The sequence below is a fragment of the Drosophila ficusphila genome, unplaced genomic scaffold (assembly GCF_018152265.1).
Source record: "Drosophila ficusphila isolate 14025-0441.05 unplaced genomic scaffold, ASM1815226v1 contig_607, whole genome shotgun sequence".
Classification (NCBI taxonomy): Eukaryota; Metazoa; Arthropoda; class Insecta; order Diptera; family Drosophilidae; genus Drosophila; species Drosophila ficusphila.
In genome coordinates, this window is record NW_025064537.1 from 2,574,009 (window position 1) to 2,600,335 (window position 26,327).

Below are 26,327 nucleotides of genomic sequence, written 5' to 3' on the forward strand. Positions count from 1 at the left end.
GATGGTTTTATGGCCCGGCTAATCAATTCACATTGATATGGTCGCGACTTTATGTTTGCCTATCAATTGATCAACTTTAGAGGGGATTTGGTAATTGAGACACATTGAATCCGGCGCGGAAGCAGGTATATTTGTTAATTGACGCTCTAATTGAAATAACTTTTTAGTGTTCGGCATGCATATCAATAATTCTAATAGCACGCTAATACCCAAATACTTTCCAAAATATTTGCTTAGATTAATCATTTGGAATAAGCAAAGGCACGAGCTGTCTTTATATTTGTTTATAATTTGCATGAAACCCAAACTGATCATTTTTAATTATTTGCCTTGCTAAATACTTACTGACAAACCATGATACATCCGAAACTGATAAAAATACTTACTGAGCTTTTTCCCAGACAGAGAATAGTATTCCTTTTGATATCTGCGCCATAAACTTGTTTATGTTCATAAACTCTTCAAAGATTTCCATTGCAATTCACTTGGGTAAACTTATTCTGCTTATTGCTTTATAACAACATGATACGAGTTATTATAGAAAAACAGAGTTCAACTGAATGGAAGCGGGGAAAAAAGTGCTCGTAATTGATTTTGGTTAAATTTGATATTACAATTTTCATAAATCTAGCTTTGCCCGCATAAAGCAATACCTGCATGCCATTAAAAATGATTTCACTTCTGCATTTAATATTTATTGTAAATTTGTTTATCTAATTTCCGGTAATATATTTGCCTGTTTTCTATCTATCTGCATATTGTTGTCGCACCCGTACCCATCTGCAGCTAACACAGAAATTGCCAAAATCAATTGAATTCAAACAATCCGCAAAATTGCAGAAATGTATAAACTTTTCGCATGGAACTTCTCTAATTATTTGAGTGCCAAACGGCAACCGTAAAATGCGTCAGAGCACCGAGGTGCTGGCTGAAATCGTGGCTGGTTCAGGGGATTTGTTTGGGGTCACCATAAATTAACTTTGCCAAAATTACAAACATTTTCCCCATTAAAACCCAAATCACGGGGCCACACACCCTCGGCGGAGACACATACATATCCAGGATGGCTGGACGGGAATGGAGCAATTTCAATTAAAGCTAATTACAACCAATATCGACTGCCAACAATGTCAAGCGTCAAATGCGACGAAGCCACCCAAGAGGAGCCAGCGCTGTTGGTTTGTTGGTTGGATGGTCGGTTGGATGGAAGACCGGCTGGTGTCATGTCTGGGTCGTGCACTGAAAGAAACTGCGGTGATCCGCTCACGAGGTGTCACTCAGATGTCGCACCAAGTCCTTCGGAGAGCAGTAAGTCCTGCGCGCGGGGAGGATTCATAAGTAAGTGTTGTTGTCGCTGTCGCCGCCAGCCACTGAGATGTGGGAATTTGGGTGAACCTTAGTTGAAGCATTTATGAGCAGATTAAAACTGTACAGCCTTGACACTCAGCTGAAAAAGTGGAACAAGCAATGAAATGTTATTTGCAGTGTGGTACAAATGTCCTTCTTTAAATGAGAAAAAATAATGATTTTAATTCCTAAAGTGTCATGATTTTGTAACTTAATATAAAAAATCAATATATTCATTACAATCTTTTTTGAAAAGTGTGCCTTACAGCAAAACCTTTTTATATTTTTAAAACTCATCAATCATACGCCCTGTGCACTTGCCCACATTGTTCTTCCTATATTTTAAGATAAGTATTTATGGAAGGCTCAACTTTAAAAATGCCAAAAATAGCTTATCTTTTCAATATTTGTTTTTAATTTATGTCTCGAGAGGCTTGAGACTTTTTGGGCCGGGAGGGTCCACTCTAGTGGATGTGTGTGGGCGGCGGCTGCTTAAGGGTCCACAAGCTAGTGTCTGAATTTGAGTCACAACCCGTTGCAAATGCTGCCGTTGTTGTCGTGGAATAATTAAAGCAAATTTGCACTTCAGACAGTCGCCCGTGGAAAAACAAGGCAAACATCTCAGCCCTCAACGCTGGCGACCCACAACAAGAGCGGAGCCAAAACACCAGACCCAGGTACAATCCAGAATGCCGCCTCCTTAAGGAACAACAAAAACCCATGGGGATAGTAAGTGCAATGGTCCGACCGTAAAATATCCTTGTAAGAAAGTATTGCCGACTTTGGGGCGCAGATTAATATAGTACGAACCTATGGCATTTTTTTTTGGGTGAAAAGTATTAAATCAATTTTTTTATTTTTTTATACTTAAAAATATTTTTTTTTTCTGTAATACACTCCATTACCTTGTTACATATATTCTACAAAACCTTATACTCCCTTTTACTATACAAATACCGGTTATAACAACAACACCGTCAGCTGCCACAGTCAACATCAACAAAAAAGGGGTGCTCCAAAGTGCTTCGAGGACTCGTACCTCCTACAACGACAATAACAACAACAGCAATGCAGAACAAAACGCCAGTCAGCCGGGAAAGTAAGCAAAAAAATGTCTATATGTACGTAGGGAAAGGTACGAGTATGAGTATATATGTTTATGCTGGTATAATGTGGAGCAGAGCCAGCAACACACAAAACAATACCAGTGAGTGGCACAGAGCGTTAAATCAGGTCCGGATCTCGTGTACAAGATTGTAAAATTGTAGTCGTTTGACATTTTGAATATACCATTTTTATATTAACAAAGTGATAGTAACGAAAAAATAATGAACAGAATAATATGTCAATGTGTGTATTTATGTTCACATCATTTCGTATATTTATTTTTTTGAGAAACAAATCTTTAAGGAATTACGTATACGTAATTTTTCAAAGACATACTTTTTAGAAATTGCGTATACGTATTTTGGATTATAAAAAAGGTCATACGGTATTGATAAGATTTAATCACTTTAATATCAATTTAGTTGCCCTTTTTACCATAGTTACAAATTTATAATAGACTTAAATAATATATTCCTAAATCTCTCAGTAAAAAGCCCTATACATAAAATTTACAATTAAATCTATCTAAATAAAATGATTTAATTTAGATTTTTTTAATATTTAAAAAATTATTTATTTAAAAATCATTTAACTTAATCCGGTCCTTCCCCAGCGCTTCGCTCCTGTGGAAACGAGCGACGAACGCGGCGGAAAAGAGGAAACCGAACTACGGCCGCGATGACGGACTCGTGCGGATGCTGCCGATGCCGATGAGGATGGCGATGACGATGCTGCTGCCTCGGCTCTTCCTGTGGCTTTTCTCACTTGCTGAGCGCAACAAGGACCAAAAAATGCCAGCACGGCAACAACAAAAGCCAACAACAATAATAATAACGAACGGCAACAATAAACTGGGCTTGCGCCAAAAACGAAATACGAAAATTTGTGGGAAAGCGAACGAGAGCCATTTTCTCACAACGGTAGGAAAACAACAGCAACAACAACAAAGGAGCAACGAGATGGGAAAACAAAACGGCACACACACATACGCACGAAGAGCGGCTCTCACAGAAGGCTGCTCAAAGTCAAAGTTTCGGGTTTGTGTGTGTAATGTGGGAGAGATTCACCCAAAAAAAGTTTTCAACTTGAAATTGAACTGTGTGTGCCATAGTTGAAAGAAGCAGAAGCAGCATCAGACAAATTGGAGAGCGCCAGTTGTTGTTGCTTCTGATGCTGATTTTGCTCTTCTCTCTCCTCCTGCTGTACACAGAAAGAAGTAAATAAAATTCGTTTTAGCGTAACGATCGAAGACTTTACAAACAATTTTAACAATTTTCAAAAATAAGATATTGAATGGTGATTGCACAAACGTATCCTTTTTAAAATAATACAATTTCTATTTGAAATACAATAAGCCGATCCAACAAGAAATTTTAGAAACTTTTTTAACTTAGGTTGGTATTCAAACACTGACTTCTTATTTTTAAGTTAGCCATATATGTATATAAAACTAAACATTTCCATTATATGAATATAAACTGGTTGTGGATAATACATTTCAGTTTTGATCTAGTAGTGAAATGTTAAAATAATAAGGAAATATTTAAAAACAATGGTGACACGATTTAAGGGGACAAGCCTCCCACTCATAAGCGATTTGATCAGTTGTTGTTGATTGAATATCGACGTCTATTTTTTTACTGTGTAACGGGTTTTGTTGTTGTGGGAGCGAAAATATTTTAACGCAATTAGAGTCGGAGCATCGTCGTTGTCGTTGTGTCAGCATCAGAGCAAGAGCGAACGCGCACGCAGACGGACACGGACACGGAGCACGGATAAAACGGGCGAAAGACAAGAAAAACCAGGCAGCACAAGAATAGAAAGCTCAAGTGTGATGTGTGAAAAAAAGTGCCACAAAAGTAGTGTAAAACAGTGTGACCAGCAATGACAAAAACCTAAGCAGACTCAATTAACTGTGAAAACCTGCTGCACACACAGGGTCCCACACCCCCACAAGGTGAGAGTGTAGAAGAAAGCCAGAGAGCCAAAGAGAGGTGAAGGTGAAGCTAAAGGAGAAGCGCGAACAATTTGTTGAATACAACGGGACCGCCGCAAAGGAAAAAGCGAAAGTGAAAGCCAAAGAAATCTGAACTAAATTGTATTACGCCAAAACTAAACTGAAAACTAACGGAAAATTCCAAGCGTGCCCAAACAAACACTAACAAGAAGTAAAAAAGGGAAGAAAATTGGCGGCGCAAAAGTTAAAAGGGACAAAGACGATTAAGCAGCTTGCCAAGGACGAGGACCAACTGCCCGAAAGGTGAGCCCAAATAAGTCAGGCAAAAGTAAAAGGCAAAAAAAAGTACAGGCAAAGTTGCTCCTAGCGACACAAGGCAAGAAAGAAAAGGAAAAAATAAAAACGCCCCGAACAGATTTTTTCCCTCTTGGAAAGTGACAGTCGTCGACGTCGCCTTGCAACGCCTCAAGAATCCTCTGCTGACGTCGCAGCCTCCCGCTATTCCTCTTCCCAAAGCTTTTCGATTCACCCTGAGCTCAAGAGAGAGCTCTCACTCCCGAACCCAACCACCCGCCTTTCCCCCTCCGCCCACGCGTAGTTGTTGGTTTTCTTGTTATTCATAGGCAAACATAGGCAAACAAGCAGAAGCAAAGCAAAGAGCAACCTGCGTGGCTGGAACAACAACAGCAAACATCCAGCAGCGCTGCGAGGGCGGTTCTCAAAATGAAATTAGCCCGACTCGAATTTTCGATATTGGCCACCTTAATGCCATCAAACGGCAACCCGGCTTGCCCCGAAAAGTACGCTATGGCTTCTCTGTGCGGGACCCGAGTTAATCCCATCAAAAAGAATTTTTAAGGAACTTTTCAAAGCGGCGAAAGTCACCCGCCACAACTCAATATGGCTGAAATGTTAAAACCCGAATAAAAAACTCTGACCTTACATAACCTTTTTCACCGAGTTTGTTTACCCACCAAGTTTTTTTGCGGCATTTTTTAAGAGAATACGTCGCGAAAACTTTTAAACATCTTTTGCGAATGCATTTTCTTATTCAATTAGGATTATGTTTCCCTCATTTAATGTAGAAACTATAATCCTCTGTCAAACCTTCTTTATGCAATCTTTTGATTACATTAAATTTTCCGTTCGTAGGCCAATAGGACAAATTTTAATTCTTAATAATTTGAGCACTTTCTAATTTTTTCCTAAGGAATCAGTTGTAAATAATAAGTTTGGTGGTCAAAATTATGATAGAAGAAGTAAGTAACAATTTCATTCATTAAATATTTTGACTATCAGAAAATATTTATTTTACTTACTTACAACCGATAGTTGCCTATACGAGCGATTGATAAATTAGCAAGTGATAGCTTTGTGAACCTTGTTAATTTGATTAAATTAAAAGGACTTAAAGATTAAAAAAAAAAAATATCATGTTCTATCCGAAATTGGCTTTAATGAATTTCTTACCCTGACAACTGGCACGCCTCTTAAAGGTAATTGCATCAAATATTTTAAAGCAACTTCCACTTGAGAACCAGTTAATTCTTCTTTGACAAACTAATCCAGTGACTAATTTCCCAAACTCAACAACCTTTCCAGATTAAAATCTCGAGTTTCTCTTGAAGCTGAGATCCTGGCAATTTTCAGTTTCCTGTTAACATTTAGCCTCCCCTCGCTTTCCGACGGCTGGCATTGGCGGCAGTGATAATTCATGTCCCGCTGACATTTTTGGGTCAAAAAACTAAAATATTATGTGGTTACTCTTGCCATTTCGTTGAAGTGTGTGCGTAGGTCTGTCTGTCTGGGTTAGAGCCTTGTGTCGGTGGCTTGTAGTCATTATTTCGTTCAACCTTCGGAGGACCACCACCCTTGCTATCCATCATACCCATTGAAGGTTTGCCTGTGGTGCGTGAGTCCGCCTGGCATTCGGGCAGATTAAAATTGCATCCGGCGCGCCAAACAAAAGACTGTTGACCAATTTCGCTTAAACATAAAACAAGGAAAAATTACCAGCGGTCCTGGCAAAGGTTCAAGCTGGCACACACACACTAAATAGCGACACCAGCACATAAACACACGAAGGCAAACAGAAATGAATTCATAGTAAAAGTCTTAATTGAAATTTTTGCTTGAAATGTGTACAGAGGGGATTTTTTACTGTTCTGCGCCACCTAAAATGAAAGCGATGTGTCCATGGCGGGACCTGTGTATATATCATCTCTATATATATAAAAATACAGTGTGTGTGTGTGCGGGCTGGCTGGCGGCAACTTTGTGTGCCATCCGGATTCGGGCGGGGAAAAGTCGGACGGGGAAAAAGCAAAAGTCGTGGCCTGTGGTGTGAACGGATCTGTTGGACAGAACGGAGGATGAGATTCCAGGGGATTGCCAGTGGGATAAGGTGGAACTTTGTTGGGCTCTTGGCTTTACCTTTGTATCATATTCTTTTATTTAACTTTGTGTATGTGTTTTGTATTTCTATTAGACTGCCTCCACTCGCTTTCCAGCTAAGCAAGAGGCAATCAACGTGGCAAAAGAAATGAGTTAAATGTTTGATTACAAAATTGCATTCTACACCTCGGAGAGTTTCTCTTAACTTGGAATTCTCAATTTAGTTAGAGTGAGTTTCGAATTTAGCAGCGAAAGTTCGGTGCCTAATCAAGCAAAGTGAACAATTGACTGGAACTTTAATAAGACAGACTTGGTTTTCATCTGTTGAAAGCCATGAGATCTATTTTCCAGAGAAGTTTTGAATAAAAATAGTGCTCTAAGTAAATTATAAGCAATTTAATATAAGCCGCCAAGAAGTTAATAAGTTAAACTTCAAAAAAATATAATTTGACCAGCAATTTTAAAGCTTTTACTTATAATTTTTAATTGAGAGACACTCGTAATATAATTATTATATTTTAATCGAATCCAAAGTAGTTACATTTGTACGCGTAATTGCACATTCTGCACGTTAGCCACCAATGAGTAAATTATGCAAAATTTTATTTACCTTGTTAAATCATGCTGGAATAATGATTTTAAATAAACGGATTATACTGGAAAAATATCAATTAAGACAATTTGTTTTCAACGAAACTTAATCACACCTTTTCGCATAATCGGTGTGAATCACAATCAAACGAACATCAGCCAACAATAATAAACACATGACACCCGTAGTGCAGCATAATTGAATGTCTAAAGTAAACATTATAAGGGTAAATATAATAATTTATTAAAGCAAAACAGCAGATAATACAGCATTAGTAATTGAACACAGCAAAACTTATTTATGACTGTAAAAAGCATGTTTACTAAAAATAGGCCAAGTGTAGAAATAGAACAAATATAGGGAAGAGAAAAACAAATATATATTGATTAGATTATTATTTGACTGAAAAAACCAAACTAATAATTATCAAAAAGAAGTAAAGCAAACAAAAGTAAATTCAATTTAAATTAATGAAACGGTTTTAGTTTCACATTACGTGAGTAAATGTTGTTATAACATGGTTGAGCAAAAGAAAAGAAAATTCTTTAAACTGCATTTAAAAATAACTTTATGTTTTCCAGCGTTTCCTAACGTTTTTGTATATCTTTGTCAAGTTATTAAACTCTTATTTTAAAGCTATATAAGAACCTTTGACTTCTAATACACATTCAACCAGTATACCAGTATACGCCCAAATATTCAAGCTTATGTTTATTTTGTTTAATCGTGTCTAAATAATGCATGATTTTTAATTATGGTTATTTATGATGCAAAACGTACTGTGGTCCAAATTCATTTTGTATTTTAGGCAAAAGCCTTTAATTTAGTTGCAAACAATTTGGCACACAAATAAATAATTTATAAAAGAATGTAATTAAAAAAACTCCCTATGCAACTCTTGTTTTCTATTAAACTTGTATTCATCAAGAGATTACAGAAATAGTTTAAATTTATTTTATACCTTAACGGTTGATACTTAAATGAAACTAGCTATTTGTTTTTAGATCTAAACTAAAACCAACGCGTCAATTAGTAGAAAAGCAAAATTTTTATTGGCTTAGATGGCTTGTACTGTGAAAAAGTTCTCTTTTAGATTTTGAAAAGGTATTTTGAAACAATAGCAAGGCAAAAGTATTAAAATGAACATTGAAATCCATGTTCCCATTTATTTTCTCAAAATATATCTTCTCGGAAGTGGAAAATTAACAAATGGCCAAGAGATTAGGGAACATGAGTAGTGGTGAGAAATCTACATGGCTATAAACACAAGATTCAACACTTTTAGGACCCAAGCCGATCCACCGCCCACACTGACCCCGCCCCCAAGTCATTTGCTTTGAATGGGGAATGAATCTGAATCGAAATGTTGTGTTGGCTAAAATTTATGTGTCTATTGCCAAAGGATTCTATGCAAAGGGGACACAAAGGAGACTTAAGCCAAAGAATATGAGCCTGAAGATGAGCAGGGAAAGTGGGGAAGTGGGGGCAGTGGTTGGGGCGGGTGTGGGTGCCACTCCCACGCCCCTTGTAGCTGACAAATACACACACGCGCATACATACGCAATTACACGCCCACTTTGCTTTATCTTTGTAACTGTTACAAAACTTGGCTTCGTCTTCTTCATTTTCCTCTGCAGATTTCTTTCTTTTTCTGCCGTTTGCGAGTGTGTTTGTGTTGTTGGGCCATCTGTGCGTGTGTGTTTGTACTCGTATTTGCGTTTGTTTATCTTGGCCAGAAGCTATATAGTTTATCTATGTGCATGTTTGCCGTTCGCTGGTGGCCGTCGGCTGGTGTACACTTTTCCGCACTTATTCCATATTTAAGAGGCAATTTATATTCCCTTTTTTTGCACTCGCAGGCCGTCTCGCTTGGTGGCTCCTTGTCGCCCCATCGCTATCTCTATCCACTTTCGTCCGGCGGTCCATTCAGACTGCCATTCAACTTCAGCTACAGTTTCCGCTGCTCTACTCGGCTCTTTCTGCTCCCGATTCTGTTTCTGATTTAGCCGCCGCCAACACAGCACACAACACAGAAAAACGTTGGTAGGCTGTAGTGATTCGAAAATGTAATACCTAGTGATCTACTAGAAATAGAAGTGAGTTGTTCAAATAAGACGTTACACGTCGTAAATTGGCTGTCCATCTAAAATGTATTTTGTTTTTCGTTTTTAGCAGTTTTATCAGAGTTTAAATTAAAATAATGTTATATAATAAAATATGTTTTTCTGTTATTGTTAGGCTTGATAAACACTTCAAATTGTATATTAATTGCAAATCAACTTAACGTTTCAATGAACTAAAAAATTAAGCTTGAATAAATTGTCTGCAAAAAAGTATTGCATACATTTCAGCGCTTGTTTTTTTTAAGCAGAACCAAATCCATAGTAACACACATTCAGTTGTTAAGTAATATTTGAGAAGCTTGCTCTATTTGTGTAACAGCTTTTTACGAACTCGAAGCAACTGAGAATGAACTTAACTTTTGTAAATTAAATTCAATTTGAACGAACTATACTTAAGCCCAAAAGCTCGGTAGTCTGTTTTTTGTATTGCAAAGCCGTAACGTGAGCCATAAACCCTTTTACGATTAACCGGTATCGAGAGCTCCTGACGCGCACTAACCGACAAACAGAAGCTAACCAATGCTCCCGCCGGGCCGTCCCATTCCAATTTTGCGTGGTCTAACCCCGTCCCTGCGGCTGTCAGTGGCCAATTATCATTTTTCGAAATGAATAAAAACGCTGGCTGCCGTCGTCCTTTCTGCCCGGATGAATGGTGTGCGTGTGCCACGTAGCATCCGCAGATGCGCGTGTATCCAAATGGCATTTCCATAGCCACTGTTGCCACGGACTTGGTCGTCTTTGCCGTCGTCTCTTTGCACCTTGCGGCTATTGCAGTGGTCTCGCAATCCAAATCCAAATCCAGATCCGAAACCCAATCCCGTTCCCGTTCCCGCTTGACTCGTCGTAGCTGGCTTTTCCTGCTTTTTTATTGTGTCATAAATTATTCAAACGTAAACATCATCAGCAGGCGGCAGGCAGCGGATCAGGATAAAGATGCGGCTCAGCCGGCGGCCTATCTGTGTTTGCCCGATACACGCTGCTCTCCTCATTATCAGAGGCAGACGTTTAACGCACACTCCTACTCCCACACTCCCCCACTCGAATGTATCCTCGTATATCCTGGCTCTCTGCATGCGCTTATTTCTGTATCTTCAAACGGCGACTGTCCCCCGCAGACAAGCACACTGGTTAGGAATTAATGCGAGTAACTAAAGGGATAAAACCTTCAAGATACCCACTTACCCTTCAAAGATACAAACAGACTGAGTTAGGGAGTCAAACGATCATAATTCAAACCACTTACAATGTGCCATAGTACATCATTTATTAATTTTTAACCATATTAACAAGTTAATTACAGACATATTAAAAAAATATAGCAATGAACAATAAGTATTTGAAGTATTTTAATCGCTAATTGTATATGATGGTGAGACTCGCTTGTATCAAAAAATCATAAGCATATTTACAGATTTTTTATTTAAAAAAAAACACTTCTCATCCCCTCAAATTGATGTAAATTCTTTAGAGGCAAATTCAATGGCATAAACAAAATGTGAATAATTAAGAAATTCTGATTTAAATTAATGCAACTTTGGTTTTTTTAAATATGCAGACTATTCTAAAAGAAATACACGTCATCACCCACCAAAAAAACTCCTAAAAACAATGTATGAATTGCATATTTAGTACTGTTGAGCTTATTCCGAAATACAACGAGAAAATATTTCTTTCATATTTATATTAGTTTATTAATAGCATGCAAAATGTTGCGCATCATTTTTTGCCTCCTTCAATTTGCGCTGCATGAATGCGGTTTCATTATTTATTAACAATGTAAAGCTGTCATGATTGCATTGGGAAGCCACTTATACCGATTGCAAGTAATAAATGTAAATTTCATAAACTAAATGTGATTCGTTTTGGCAGGAGCAAAGAATTTTTTCAACAAATCAAAAAAAGCTAAGCTTCTTATACTGACACCCAGTATTCTGATAATTTAAAAAGGTCACAAAAGTGCTTAATTCCACATCCATTTTTGATTTCATGCACTGAATATATGTGAGCTCTCTGATATTTGCTTGCAATATTGAATTTTGATGATAAATGCCAATCGAGCTCGTGTATGGCATTCATTCTCACAAAATCGATGCCGCAAACTGCATATTACGTTTGCCCATTTAACCACAAATTTCAAAATAAATTTAATAAATGAAATTTTACTTCGTAAATTATTGTTTGGAAGCGGCGAGCAAATTGCTTGAACCAGTGTGCAATGATGCGGAAGCAATCGGAGGCATGACCCAGCGGGTTGTGGGCAGTTCTCGTGGGTGAGATGGATGATACGCGAGGACTTCGCACTCAGCGAGTCACTTCCATAAATAAAGAAGGCGCAGGATGGTTGGAAGCTGAAGGGGGGCGTGGCAGCTCCAGAGTCGCGCCATCACTTGATAAATAAGTAGTGCACGTAGGCATTCGGCATAATGAAGCGAACGCCCCCGATGCCACCACTTCGCCTTGAAGAGGCACAGCAATTTGTTTGGCCCATGCGGCGTATACGTAATCACGCATTGATATGCCATTTACTGGGCCGCCAGCAGCAGAAAGAGCCGGAGATGGAAATAAAATGGGGGCCAGCACGCAGCTTCACTTCTGACTGATTTATGCAGTATACTTTGCAGTTTCAATTTTACCTTCCTCCATTTTATTTTTATTCGCCGCTTTAACTGCCCCCAGGAAGTGCACCTCTCCGGGGTGGTGGAGCGCAAATTAAATTTATGCTCCCCAGCCATATTTACGAGCCTCTGCGAACTCTGACCAAGTCGTTACCGCCTCTGATTACATGTTAATTATCATTGCGTAATGAATTGCCCTTTTGTACTCGCATGTGCGCCAATGTTCACCCCCGCCGATTTTACAAACCCACAGACCCACATACAAATGCCGGAGGAATATAAAATATTCAGAATGTGGAGTGCGGCACGAGAGATCCTGCGGTGGCTGCCACAGAAGCTGAGTGGCTTTCATTTCCGAAATAATTTCTCTATTAATTTTACAAATAATTGCGCTTTATTCCCAGAAAGATAGCTCCCAGAAATAACTTGAGTGTTAAAAAAAAACAAATAATTTATTTTATTACATCATTGCAAGTTGAAAACATAGAAAGTATTTCTCCAATCACTAAGCTTAATTAATTGAATTACTTTTTTGATAGGTTTGAAAAGCTCGCAATAAAATTTTGTTAAATTTGTTTGTGAATTCAACACAATTTGGTTTGCGTACACTGAAAAAATAAATTTGTATAAAGCGTTAAACTGCAAGACAAAAAAGAAATAAAGAAAGAAAAATTTCCTTTGAAATATATATTAATTATATTATATTAAAGAATTTAATTAATTATTTTAAACATTTTTTTAGAACTTGATAACATTATTACTGTATCAAACTTGGATTTATGAAGAAAAATCTTATATTAAACTTTTTAGAAACATTAGCCATCTGTATTGATTAATTTCTTAAATTGTATTATTTGTACTTGAAATGAGTATAATTCAAGAATTTTTTTGTAGTCAATGGCATACATTTTTGTAGATGATAAATTATGAAGAGCACTTTAGGCTTTCAAGAGCCACTTCTAGAATTTACAACATCCCAACCCAGGCAAATGCCTAGAATTTATTTTTTTTTTTTGTATTCACCGTGGCGCAGTTAAACTGGTGATGAACATTCTCATAGACTGAATATTCTAATCAGAATTCAGCGTGTATAACCACCCACTTAAAAAGAAATCCCAGAAAATCGGTTGATACCGAAAAGAGTTAGGCTGTGTCCTTAAGCGGAGCTCAGCAGGACTTAGACCCTCGAAAAACACAAAAAAGTCTCCATCCGACCAGGCTTCTAGCCAGAAAAACACACACAACCTTAAGAGGGCTCGCATACATATGGATGCCGGGGATAAACAAGTATGCATACTTGAATCGCTCCCACACCTAGATACATACATAAATACATTAACAATACATACAAGGACTTCGATGGCAATGCCTGTGTGTGTGTGTGTGTGTGTGCGCAGGCTCAAATTAATTCCATTGGCACCGATTGAAAGTTTTCGCTTCACGGCAGCAATAAATTACGATTGGATATATAAGCTAAGGGGATGTACATCGCACACATATCGCACAAAGTGCCGCACTGGCACACACACCCACACACTTACACATACATCTGGGTATTAAGTGCATCCTTTTAATTTACATGCTCATTAAATTACAAACGATCTCATTTTCCACAGCAACACGAAACAAAGTCACACGAAATGTGCAAAAACAAGAGACTTGCGTCTCATCTGCTCGAAGTTCGAACCGAATGATGAATAAACTTGACTAGGACTGGTTTCAGTCGAGTAGAGCATTTGCATTAAGCCCATTTAATTATACTAAGTACATAGTAAATACGATAAGTGGAGTGCCCCAGCATCGGGAACGGCAACAGCATCGACATCGGCGGAGAGTACTTTCATGTTTACATCCGCCCAAGTGCCTCGGCTCCACTCGATGGCAGACGCAAATGCCTTATTACCCACACTACATTTTACTACAGTCGAACATCAGTAGCTCTGTTCCCCTTCGCAGTTTATAGGAAAGTTTTAACATAAAAGCGCTTCGTTCCCCTACTTACAGAAACAATAACAACTAGTCATTTAAAGTGCATGGCAAGAAATTATACATTAGATTTACTGCCGATAAGTAGTGGTATAAAAAGAATAATCTTACAATATTACATACGTACGTTTCAACGTTTCATTTATAATAAGTGCACTAATAAACATTCTTTTTATTGGTTTTTGGTTAAAAATGCTGTAAATTATATTTAAAGACGAAAACCCTTCTCTTATACTCACCCTTACAAATTTTATACTTCATTATATCATGATATTTATTATGTTATTTTTTAACATAGGTAACTTAGAATACTGACATGAAGACTTCTAAAAGTCATATTAAAAGCCAGAGTCATCTCAACACAAAGTAAACTACCAAAGCTATAAAGGGACATTTGCAAACAGCCACGAGCTCGTCAAACAAAATATGTTATATAGTAAATAGTTTGAACTTTCAAAGTACCACTGTACTTGGGCCGACTATTAACAGTTTCGAGCTGGGGCTAGTTGAGTTAAGTTGAGTTGGGCATGTTGAATGTGTTTGCACGCCTGTTTGCCTCTTGCGGCAGTCATAAATAATTTATGCCTACGTAATTTGGTCAACTTTACTTTAGTCGTCGCCGCAGGATGTCCCATTGCCACCCACTTCGACTGGCCCCCGCTGCTCCTTATCCTGGAGCTCCTTCTCAGCCTTATCTGTGTCTTCATTCCCATGTTAATCGCCTCCTACATGGCATGTATATGCGTATACACTTGCATAAATCAGCCCAGAATATGTTTCAATTGACCACAGTTGGCTCATTTGCATTTTGTGTGCAGCTACAACGTCCTTAGGTCATTAGGCGTCAAAGAATCCTCGGGGAGTAATTATAATTAGAATCGGAACTAGTAGAACAACAGAGGCATGTGTGCTCCACGTAATTGATAATTATTTCATTTGGCTGCGGGGAACTTCAATGTATATTAAAGAAGGTGTAAGCAGTCTAAGTCATTAATGTGCAAATTATGCCCGCAACGATCATTAAAAGAAATTGTTGCTTTAAGATTCTTGAATGCGAACTTTAAGTTCCTGTTTCCCCATGACTTTTATCTAATTATTTTCACTTGTTCGGGGCACACAATTTTAAGTGATTAGAGTCCATTAATAGTCACTTTATCATCGTAAATATTTCAGAGAAAATTGAAAAGAAATAACTAAAGTTCTGTCTATTAAGCCTTGTCTGCAAAATCCTCTTCACCTCACAAACACCACTCTAAAAACCCATTGCTCGGGTATAAAAACAAGGCACTTTAAGTACTTCCAGAACGAGCCAAAATGAACCAACCGACACCGTAAAATAGGAAATGTGCATTTTGCATATTCACAGATAAATTGCCTGAACCCGTCTAAATAAAGTCCATTAAAAAGCAATTTCCCTCGGTGCTAAAACAAAAAAAAAACGCAGAGATTTCACAAACTTATTTAACCTTCAGTTTTCTGTTCAAACTTTATTTTCGATTTCCGTTCCCAGATGCCCAAGGGTTGGGACCTTAATATGAGTGACTGTAAATGTCAGACACATATTCACTTTCACATCGCCTTGGCACGCAGATATGGCAATAAATTTATTTGTCAACTTGTTCAAACTTTCTGCCCGACAATTGCGCAAATAAAATTGTTTTCTAATTACGAGAAAGGACTGGCCTTAATATAAATCTCTGCATTGGGAATGGGAGTGGGTCAGCAACCAGACAGAATCGAACGGATAGCAACTTGATTCTATATGCTTTATTGACAAATTCTTGTTATTTTTTGTGGGCCAAAAGAAATGCATTTCCGGATGGGAATGGGAATGGGAATGGTATTCGCCAGCTCGGCAAATCTTCAATGTGGACAACAACTTCGAAAAAGTAAAAACGAGTGCGGAAAAATACATAACAAAGTTTGGAGAAATGAGAGCAAAAACGAGACCCAAAGAGCTTGCCAAGTGCCCATCCTCGGACCCGCCGCAACCTCGCCCTTCCCTGTCTTATTCGGTTGTGGATTCAAGCAGCCATGTAACCTCGTTTATTCTGCAGCATAATGAAAGGGGAAAGTTCTGTGATTTCACCGCCCATGGTTCCGGCAAATGCCGTCCAGCCCACAGAGTGCGTCTATGTGTGTACACCTGAAAAAGTCCGGCAATCCATTATACCTCCGGGTCTATCACTGCACACCGCAACCTATTATTTCAGATGTTGCTTGGTAGATATTTTTTTCTTCCTTTAAGCTTGCTCCTACTGCCCATTGCTCTTTGGCCAGGCTCAAACGCATGGATAAACAAACAATAAAGCCAAAATCCTTTGAGTTATATTCGTTTTTAATAAAGTTACTTACTCATTTTTAAACACGTTTTGAAAGAGTCTTTTCCCCTTTCTATAGTTATAATTATCATTATTATTAAATAATCTCATTACGATAAAAAATTTAAAAAGACCGGATAAAAACCGGATTAGGAATAATAGTTTTTCCCTTTCTACAATTATAATTATTATTTAATTTATCCCATTGAGATGTATAATGTATTCAGTGACAGGATTAGGATTAAAAAACATTGCGAAAAAACAGTACGTGGACATCAAACTCTGAAAATGTTAAAAATTGTATTTTTGAAAATAACCAAACAATAATTTCAAAAGCAACTACTTTAATTCTTTATCAAAATATCTATAGAAATTTTTTAAATTTTTAACTTTGCCCTTTTAATTTGGAAGCAAAGACTATTTAAAAAGTATAACTTCAAGATATAATCAGACTAATTTGGCTTAATTTTCTCTAAGTGTGCGTCCCTTTGTATTAGTTAGGTGCAACAACGACGGCTGGCTCTAAATGGCATTTGAAATGTTTTGTAGTTCCACATTCTCGGCCTGCCTGGCGCATGGTTTTCGCCTTTTGCCATTTCGAGCAGACGCTTCGTCCTTTTCTGACAGGAGGACCCGCAGACTCACACAAGCACACACTCACACAAGCACACACTCACAGTACACACACATCCAGCACACGAACGCTCGCAAAAAAGGTCAAACGAGAATTATAATTTAAATGACAAATAAAACAAAAAACACACGCTGAAATGAAAAAAGGATAAGGGAGCGCAATTACTTTTGGTGCGAAATTGAAAACGCTATAGGTCCTCGGTCCTTTGCGAGTCCTTATAACTTTGCTGCTAATTATATCGCATTTTCATGATTGCACCAAATGGGTTCATCAAACGATTTGCCAACGAGGGTCAAGTACAATTTGCCTGATGAGAAAACTGTGAGTGTGGGTTATGGAAATTTTCGGAAAACATTTCTTAAAGCTGCCAAAATGAGGCTGAACTGAAATTGCAGGTGTACGTACTCCAACTTTGTGCTGTTTTATTTGACTTCTTTGTTTATGCTTCAGTTAATACTTCGAAATAAAACGGAAAGCATTTTAATTTAGTAAAAATATAAAAGCAGACAAAAGTATGTATATATAAGGGGAGAAACCAAAAATCACAGCTCAAAAACTTTTTATTTGTGTTTATTTTGCTGGGCTTTAAGCAAATCATAAATCCTTTTACCAAAATATATATTTGCCAAATGAATTCCCTTAATTAAGTTGTGCACCTGGCTTTAATCAATACTTGCTATTCATGGAATCAGTCAAAAGCTTAGTTATTTTGGCATTTGTTTGACAAAACGCTTGAATAAGAGAATGATGTTTGGCCAGCTCTCGTTTGTTCTCGAAAACCAGTCTTGTTCTTGATAAGAAAATACGAAACTTTTCAACTTTCTCTTTAAAGTTAGGAATATATATTTGCCTAACAGTCTGAAGATTTTTATCAAATTTTCTTTTGTATGCCAGCGAGCGCAGAAGAAAAATAAAATAGCACTTGGTTAGAGGAGAAAAGCTGCGCCATAAAAACTTAACCGACATTGCTGGAACCCAAAGGAGCTGAAAGCCCAATCTGTATTTATTTTCATAAATATTTTCCTTTTTCCGCTGCCTTTTCATTGTTTCTCCTCGTTCCTCTCTGTCTTGCTCGCTTAAAGCTTATTTCCTGATGCCTGCTGAAGAAAATCAATTGGATGCCTGACTAAACGGAAGATATTGCTTTGGATTGGCTTCGCTTTGGCAATTTCCTTACATTTTTCAGTTGTCTTCGATGGGTGGTGGGGTGATGATGCGGGGGAAAACACGAGCTTATCCGACACTCATTTGGGAAACTTATTAAAAAGTGCTGCAGTTACAAACCGTCAACCAGGATCATCGTCGTCATCATCGACATCAGCCACATCGCCTCCTCTGGCACATCCCAGCAATTCCAGATGCAGTGCAATTGCCATCGCCATCGCCATCGTCGCTGCACAATTGCAATTCCTTCGCAATTGTAAAATGCAACAATTTTTAATGCGTCTTGCAACTTTTATTTCCACTTTTAATGCAAAAACTTCACCCAGCGAGTGGCATTGACAAGGCGAGGAGAGGATTCGGAAGAAGAAGGATTCCTTCAGAGCGGGCGAGTGTGCGATTTTGCGGGTGGATTGCCACTTCTCCGGGCCAACTACCCAGTGAAAATGGCCCGACTTGGGACACTCGGGTGGGATCATGGGCGCAGCAGGAAGGGGACAACACAAGAACACTTGTGTGGGCATCAAAAAATTTACACAACTGCAGAAAATTCCTTTGACAAAAGCTAAATCCACAACTTTGCTTCTTTCGTAGAAATATTTCATTCTAAATGAACAAGTTTTTCCTTTTGATTTTGCTTTCAAAGGCATTTTTAGCGATGCCGTTTTTAGTTCTATCAATTTACGCCCGCAAAATGCAGAATCTTATGCGGTTTGTTTGCCGTCTGCTTTAAGCAGAATTTATTTCTGTTTATTCTGGCTTGAACTACATTTTAGCTTATCCGAAACCAAAGTGATATCGCTGTTATCTTCCCCTTCCGGAATCCGGACTCGCACAAATCCCTGAAATGCCTTGAGCTGCTACTTATACATTTATACATTTGTAAGTAGCAAATCCGAAATCCGGGCTAAGCGAATTCAAGAAAATCCGTATCATAACTCCGAGAGCCCGCAAATTCGCGATTCTGCGGAGCTGGGCAACAAATAGTCGACTCCAAGTTGTTCCAAGGAGCCTCGACCGCCTTACTTTGCCTGGCCGTCACTTTCTTGGCAGCGGAGTTGGGAAAAAGACCTGAGTAAGTCGGTACGGTACGGGAGCGTAACATTTCCTGTTTGCGTTGCCATGATTTCCAAGCCAGTTCCTCGCATTTCCGCCCCATGTGTGTGTGTGTGTGTGTGCGAGTGTATCCCCGTACATCTGCATGTAGCATGTAGCCCCCTTTTGCTTTTTGCCAGCTGTTGTGTATGTGTGTGTGTGTGGGTGAGTGAAGTGAACGCTCGTGATGGCCGGGATAAATGTCTGCGTGACGCTGACACCCCCTTAATTTTTTTGCTGCCCCTCCGGGTCGACGCCTTTCATGGGAAAATATGCAATTTTATCGGTCCTCACAGATTTTCCATACACTCGTGTGAAAGAAAATTGAAACGACGTAAAGAGCTAAAGAAAACGCATGGCTTGAAAGGCGTTTGCCAAGCAATTCGAATAAAGGGAAAAATGTAAATATTTATCATGCCAGGGAAAAGCAAGCGTTACTTTTCCCCTGCAGTCCAGATGCCTCAACTTAAAGCGCTTGAATAAATATAAATAATACTGATGCTGCTGCTGCTGCTGGGGCTGCAGTGGCAGGAATGTCATTTTCGGCTTTTAGTTAATTGAAAAGTGGGAATTTATTCTAAAATCCCGGACGACCATGACTCACCGCATTAGCCGTCCCGAAAGCAGAGTCAACTAAAGACACGAGCAATTTTTTCTTTGGAAAACGTGCCGACATTTTGGTTGTCAACACACCCATGCAGACCCGAACAGTTTTCCAACAGCCGGATAATAGAGGGGGGACGGGGGGTTATGGAATGGAAAAGTGGAAAAGGGGGGGGCCATGGGCAATACTCCCGGGTCCGCAGCATAGTTAAACTTTAGTTTTATGGCTGCAATTTAGTGAAATGTATGTTTGCTTAGCCCAGCTCAACCGGAGTCATCTCAACTGAGCTCAGCTCGTCTCGTTTCCAGCCGCTCTGCAGTGTGTGTTCGTTCTGGCATTGTTTTATTTTCGCCAATTGTTTAGCTTTATAAAATATACGGATTTAAACAGCTCTGCTCCAACATGGCGAAGATATATGGCCGCTTGTGCGAGCACTCCCATCCCCTTTACTTTTTCCTGAAGCGGCTGAACCAACTGAAATGGCTGGAACCCGCAGAACAGAACCGTCGTGTAGCATTTGTTAATGAGGCCCACAAGAGCTTAGGAGTCCATAACATTTGTGTTACTCCACTCCGGGTTTTGGGTTTGGCTTTGGGTCCGGTTTTGGCACCACCACCACCACCACCATTTTCCGAGTGCCCGCCGTGTGCTTATGGCGGGGACAGCGTTTAAGTACATTAAATTAACACCTAAAAGGTTGACAGATTTACACATTTTTATCTTAACCCAAATAGGGCCTCTCCACCCCGTTCTGCGGGGCCCACATTAGGGATTAACATTGTAATGTGGTGAGTGGGTTATGCGTACTGCCATGCAAATGGAGGCATTTCTATGGGTTAATATGCACGAATATGCTCGCAGCCAGATCCTTTTAGGCCAGGTCCTTGCTAATGGGTTCCGCATTTTTCGTAATAACTCTTTAAGCCTGTTGAAATTATTTGGAAAGGGGTTATGAGTTTTAAAAATATGTTTAAAATTAATCAACTCATCGCATTTTTCTTGGTATTATATTCCATAAATCACTATTTATTTAGAGCAAATTAGTCGTCTACTTTGATCGGTTTTGCAATTGTTACTGATTAGCTTCCGTTTAATAGTTTTATGCGGAGCTTAATGGAAATAAAACAGCCATTGAAATCCCAAAAGAGATCACCGCTTGTCGTTAAGATTGCCATTCGAACCGATTCAAACATCAATCACCGGCTTTTTACTTCCCATAAAACACATCCTCTGAACTAGTTCACAGCGACCCAACACGTTTGCAATCATCCAATGCTCCGGCTGGCACAAAAGGCTCACCGAAGGCAATGGGTTGGTTCACTGGGAGGGGAAGGGGAGGGGGACGAGGGACTTGGAGCCAGGAGGCGAGGTCAAACGGTGCAAAGCGCTTTGCACCTGCAGCTGCAACAACACCAACACCACCAGCAATAGCAAAAGCAAAAGCAACAAGAACAGCAACACCAACACCACAAACGTGCCTCGACCTGAGGTGGCAGCCATAAAGTGGGCGCCAAAGCAGGCTCCGGCATTACCGAACACTCGGAAAAATGTTCAAGGCAGATCTTATCCGTTCCTCCAGATGCCACTTGGCATCATTACCCTTTAAGAGTCCCCCTAAAACTTAGCGCTTTTGACCCACGAAGCTGTGGAGTTGATGGCAGGTTCAAAGTTTAAGCCTCAGTTATTAGCAATCCTGGTTGAGAAATGATTCCGAAAAAAATATAAGAAATATTTGGAAGTGATGAAAAAATATATGCTTTATATTTATATATATATTACATTTTGTAATTGTTTTCTGTTTATACAAATGCTAAATAATTAAAGTCTAAAATATATAAGCCATTTAACTAACCCCCTTGAAGTTTTTATGTATGACTAGCTTGGAAATAGTTTTCTAATATTTTAATCATATTTCTAATAGTTCTTCAACTTTGAACAAATAATAAAGTTCAAAGATTTTTAATTTTACAGCAATTTTACATTTTTTATTTTTGCCTACCTGCAGATATTTTGGTATTAAAATCATAGAAGACAATGAAATTATTATGTGGTATCACATTAAATGGTTGCGGATATTCATTCACTGAGCCTTTCTTTATGGAATTAAGGAATTTCCATAATTTCTATAATAACATTTATTAGAGAGATCCTTAGCTCTCCCCTTTTTTGCCAAGTATAGCAAGTGCAGGCTGCTGGTGGTGCCATCGCCGCATCTGCCGTCGCTTCCATTGCTGCTTGGCCGGATGCATTGACCAAGGCTATTTAAGGATGCCACGCTCTGATGCGTGGCGCAGTTAAGACCGGAGCCTGACAGCGAAAAGGTCCTCTCCTCGCCGCCTCGGATCAGCTCGGCACTAACTGCACTCCGCTCCGCAGAGCAATCTGTAATCTGTAGACTGCAATCTCATAAAAGGAGAACTCTGAACCCCACTTTCCAGTTCCCAGTACCCAGCACACCCGGCACACCCATTCAACCCATTTAACCCCATCTTCCTCGATTGGTTAGCCCGTTCACCCGTTTCAGAGTTTTTGCCGCTTTCGCTAATGCTGGAAATTTGCTTCTCTCACATTTGCAGATATTTCCGCAGACGGGACGACATCGCGCTGAAATTGCGGCTCTAATAGAGCAGAGGCCAACACGTTCCGTGTATAATATTTGAAATCAAAGCGTTAGGGTCCAACCATGACGGCGCTGTACGTGAATCACAAGCTCAACATGCGCACGACGGCTGTCAAGATGAAGCGGAGCCCACATCCTGCCATCCCCAGCCCCGGACCCACTGCGATCCCAACTCGCCATCCAAGTCCAAGTCGAACCCGAAGTCGAAGTCCAAGTCCAAGGCACAGTCACATTTACAGTTACAGTCACAGTTCGATTCGCACGCCCAGGAAGCCCGGCAAGTGTCACGGCCAACCGGAAGTGGAAGCGGATTCGGATTCGGATACGGATTCCAATTCGGATACGGATTCGGAATCGGAATGGGGCAGGGCCAATTGAAGGAGGCGAGTTCTGCGACGACACAAACTAAGATAATTCAATCGCGTTTTCTACACATTTACGGTTTACTTTGCCTCGGTTCCCTGATGGCTTGCATTAAAACTATCGCCGCCTCAATTGCGCAGCCAACGCTTGCGGAAGCGAATGTACAGGATCGGGATAAAGAGCGGCAAGCGGAAGCGGAAACGGAAAAGGAAGCGGAAAAGGAAAAGGAGACAGAGAAGGAAGCGGAAACAAAGGGGGGAGCGGAACGGGAGGCGGATGCCCGCATCATGGCAACGGGAATTTGCATTATAAGACTGATAACATTAAAGAGATTTCTAGAGAATTCCACAACCGACGAACACAATCAAAGGCGCCAGCAATCAGCAACGTCAGCAACGTCATCGGCGTCATCGGCGTCATCGGCGTCACCTGTGTCACCGGCAACAGCTGGAGGAGCCAGCAGCCCGCGGCGGAGACACCTCCATTACCCGGGACACCCGGCGGGACACGCGGCAGGACACCCGGCACACCCGGAGGCGGGCACCCTGCTCCTGCTGCTGTTGCTCACCAGCCTCTGGCCGGATTGCTGCGAGTGCCTCCACGGCGGCAGCAACACCGTGAAGACCAAGTACGGCCTGCTCCGGGGCATCGTCGTCCGCTCCTCGCCGCTGGTGGAGGCCTTCCTGGGCATCCCCTACGCCTCGCCCCCGTGGGCAGTCTCAGGTGAGTCGAATCGGGTCGCAACGCGGCCAGTTGAGTCGCACCTTCGTGTGGCACAAGATTACACCTCCCCGGGGGGTCGTCCTCCACAAAGTGAAAACTTTCCCGGCAGCGCTGACAACGTGACACTCACGTGAGTCCAAATAGGTGGTCCTTGCCTTGGGATTAAACATTGATAGCATTCTGTTTTAGCGAAACTCCGAGTAGATTCTGTGTCTGGTGCCTGAAGCGGATTTTAAAAGCGCTTGTAACACGCAATCCCTCTCTGCCCAGAGTATTAAGACCATATTTAGCAAAGCTGAGTTTATTATTAGAGCCTCTTATACTCGTAAGAATATACAATCCCACACAGAATTTCAAGAATTAATTCTAAACCTACTAAACGACTATCTAAAACCAAAAGTGTTTTTATTGAGAAAATTATTCATACTTAAAAAGGCAATAAAAGGAATTTCAGGAAAGGACTTGAAAGTCTTATTCATTTTTCAAGATACAAAACTTAGCATCTATAAACCATAAAGATATTTCATTACTATCACAAAATTTTCAAACAGAATTTTTGAATGTTTATTGTAGTTAAGCCTGCAAAGCATAATTGAATAATTTAACTTAAATTTAATAGAACATCAAATAGATTTAGCTATATTTTTCAAAATTGAAATCCAAGATTGTTGTGCCTGAAATTAAAGTGTTTTACCTGGGAAGCCATTGCTCTGACCGGGACTCACGGCACCACCTCTGGCATCACCTCCACCTCCAGCAGAGCTATCGCAATCTGGGCGCCACATGGGGGTCGTCTCGGACTGAAAGGCTCGCCGCTCCCGGACAACTTTTTTCACACAGGGCCGCAGCGCAACTTTATCCGAAGCAATTTTAATAATTATTCTCATGAAATATGTGTGTGGATGGCGCTTGGCACTATGCGGATCTGGGTTCTGGGTTCCGGAGGCGGGGTCTGGGTTCTGGGATCTGGGGTCCGGACCTCCCACGCTCGAGTTGCCTGAAAGTGAGAAGTTTACGGGCCCCGGCCACGGAAATCCCAAAGCATTGTTTGAGGATTTAAAGTTCCGCAGGGACGGGGAAACGGAGCCGCTCGTAATGAAGCCAAAGTGCTACTTCGAATTAATCCACAACTTTGCACTGTATACGTAACAATTAAAAAGTTTTTTTTCCGGGAGTTAGTTTGGGTGGCGCGATTTTAAAAACAGCCAACTGCCTTGCGCGAGGAATCAGCGAGGAATCAGCTCCACGCCCAATTAATAACAAAACAGTTGACGGCTCCAGGATCTCAGGAGCTCGTCAAGGACCTCTGAGCCGCAAAAGTTCGATAAGCCATTGCCGCCGTTTGACGGCATTGGGCGGCGAAACGAGAGCGGAAAGCCGAGCTCCCCAGTGAAGTTTCTGGGATATTACAAAAGTTTCCCCTCACTTGGGTACTTTCTCACTCGTCCTGGAACACACACTAACACACACACGTAACGATGTGTGTGTGTGTGTTCGAAAGGAAGGAGTGAAAGCTCCGTGTGACATGCACGAACAACAAGTGTGTTTGATGAAGCGATTGGATGAAGTACTTAAGGGGTCCTTCAACAGCTCCACCGCTGCCACAGCACATTGTTGTTTGCTTAGCCACAATTCATGAAAATTGTTCTTTAATTACTTCCTGTGGCAGAGTGTGACGCCTGCGGAATGAAGTCGTTTATGAATGCGGTTCATTATCATGCAGCAACAGATGCCGGCAATCGGCAAACAGAAGTTAATCAAGAGACGACTCCCCCGAGAGCGGTGGGCAGATAAGACGTGATTCCTGCCACGACATCCTGGCGGGCGAGAGGTAATTAATCAATCGCATCTGTCGCCAATGCCAACCACTTCTAATCAAAAACGCACCACATCCAAATCAAAAATCGAAAATGGAAAAGGGAAAGTAATAAAGACCAAGTGGCACTGGGGAATCAAAAGAGCAAGGCAAATAATCGAACGAAAATCGAATACCGCTGAAAGCTTTTAATATTTTAGACGCTTATTTATGTGTTCAACACATATAGTGAGCTTGTTAGCTAACCTGCAAAAGTGCTTTGTATGATTTCGCCTTTTGCCCAACATATAGTACAGCATACTTTTTTGGGCAACGGGGAAATTCAAAATTCTGTGTACGCGAGCGCGAAAAAAGAATAAAACACCGAATAAAACGTTGGATGTTAACACTCGAAAAAGAAAAAGTTCGCAACAAAAATTGTTATATTCGTTTATAAATAGTTTATGGCGTAACTTTTTGCCGAAAAGTATTAATTTTGGCTGGCGAACATGTCGAATGCGTTTTCGCTGGTGGGGGAAAAGGGGGAAAAGCGGAAAAAAGAGGGGAAAGGCGGGAAAAGGGGGAGGTGCAGAAGAGGATTGGTAGCTACCAAAAACGGGGAACGTGAAAAGCACACGAACCAAGTCACGTATATCTGAAAAATTATGCTCACCGCAAAACGCGAGCTTTTTGTTTATGCGGTCCATTGTTTGCCTTTTCCCGGATGGCTAAATGGACTGAAAGGCGGTCGGAATGGCGGAGGGGCTCCTCCTTTTAGCCACAAAGATGGAAAAACAATCAAAACGTTTCGCGTCAATTATCGTGTCATAAAATCAACATAGCCAAGCCATATTTATCGCTGATGCCTGTCCCCTTCGCTCATCCAATCA

The 26,327-nt window shown here is 40.3% G+C and overlaps 1 protein-coding gene across 1 annotated transcript in view; it reads left to right on the top strand.

Annotated features, from left to right (window-relative positions):
• The first annotated feature begins 4,173 nt into the window (after positions 1-4,173).
• Positions 4,174-26,327, top strand: part of LOC108088187 (neuroligin-1) — a 29,833-nt gene continuing 7,679 nt past the window's right edge. Inside the window, 3 exon segments of the mRNA XM_017185888.2 lie at positions 4,174-4,714; positions 22,513-23,627; positions 23,630-23,642. Of these exon segments, the coding sequence (XP_017041377.2) occupies positions 22,916-23,627; positions 23,630-23,642 (725 nt within the window). The 5' untranslated portion in view covers positions 4,174-4,714; positions 22,513-22,915.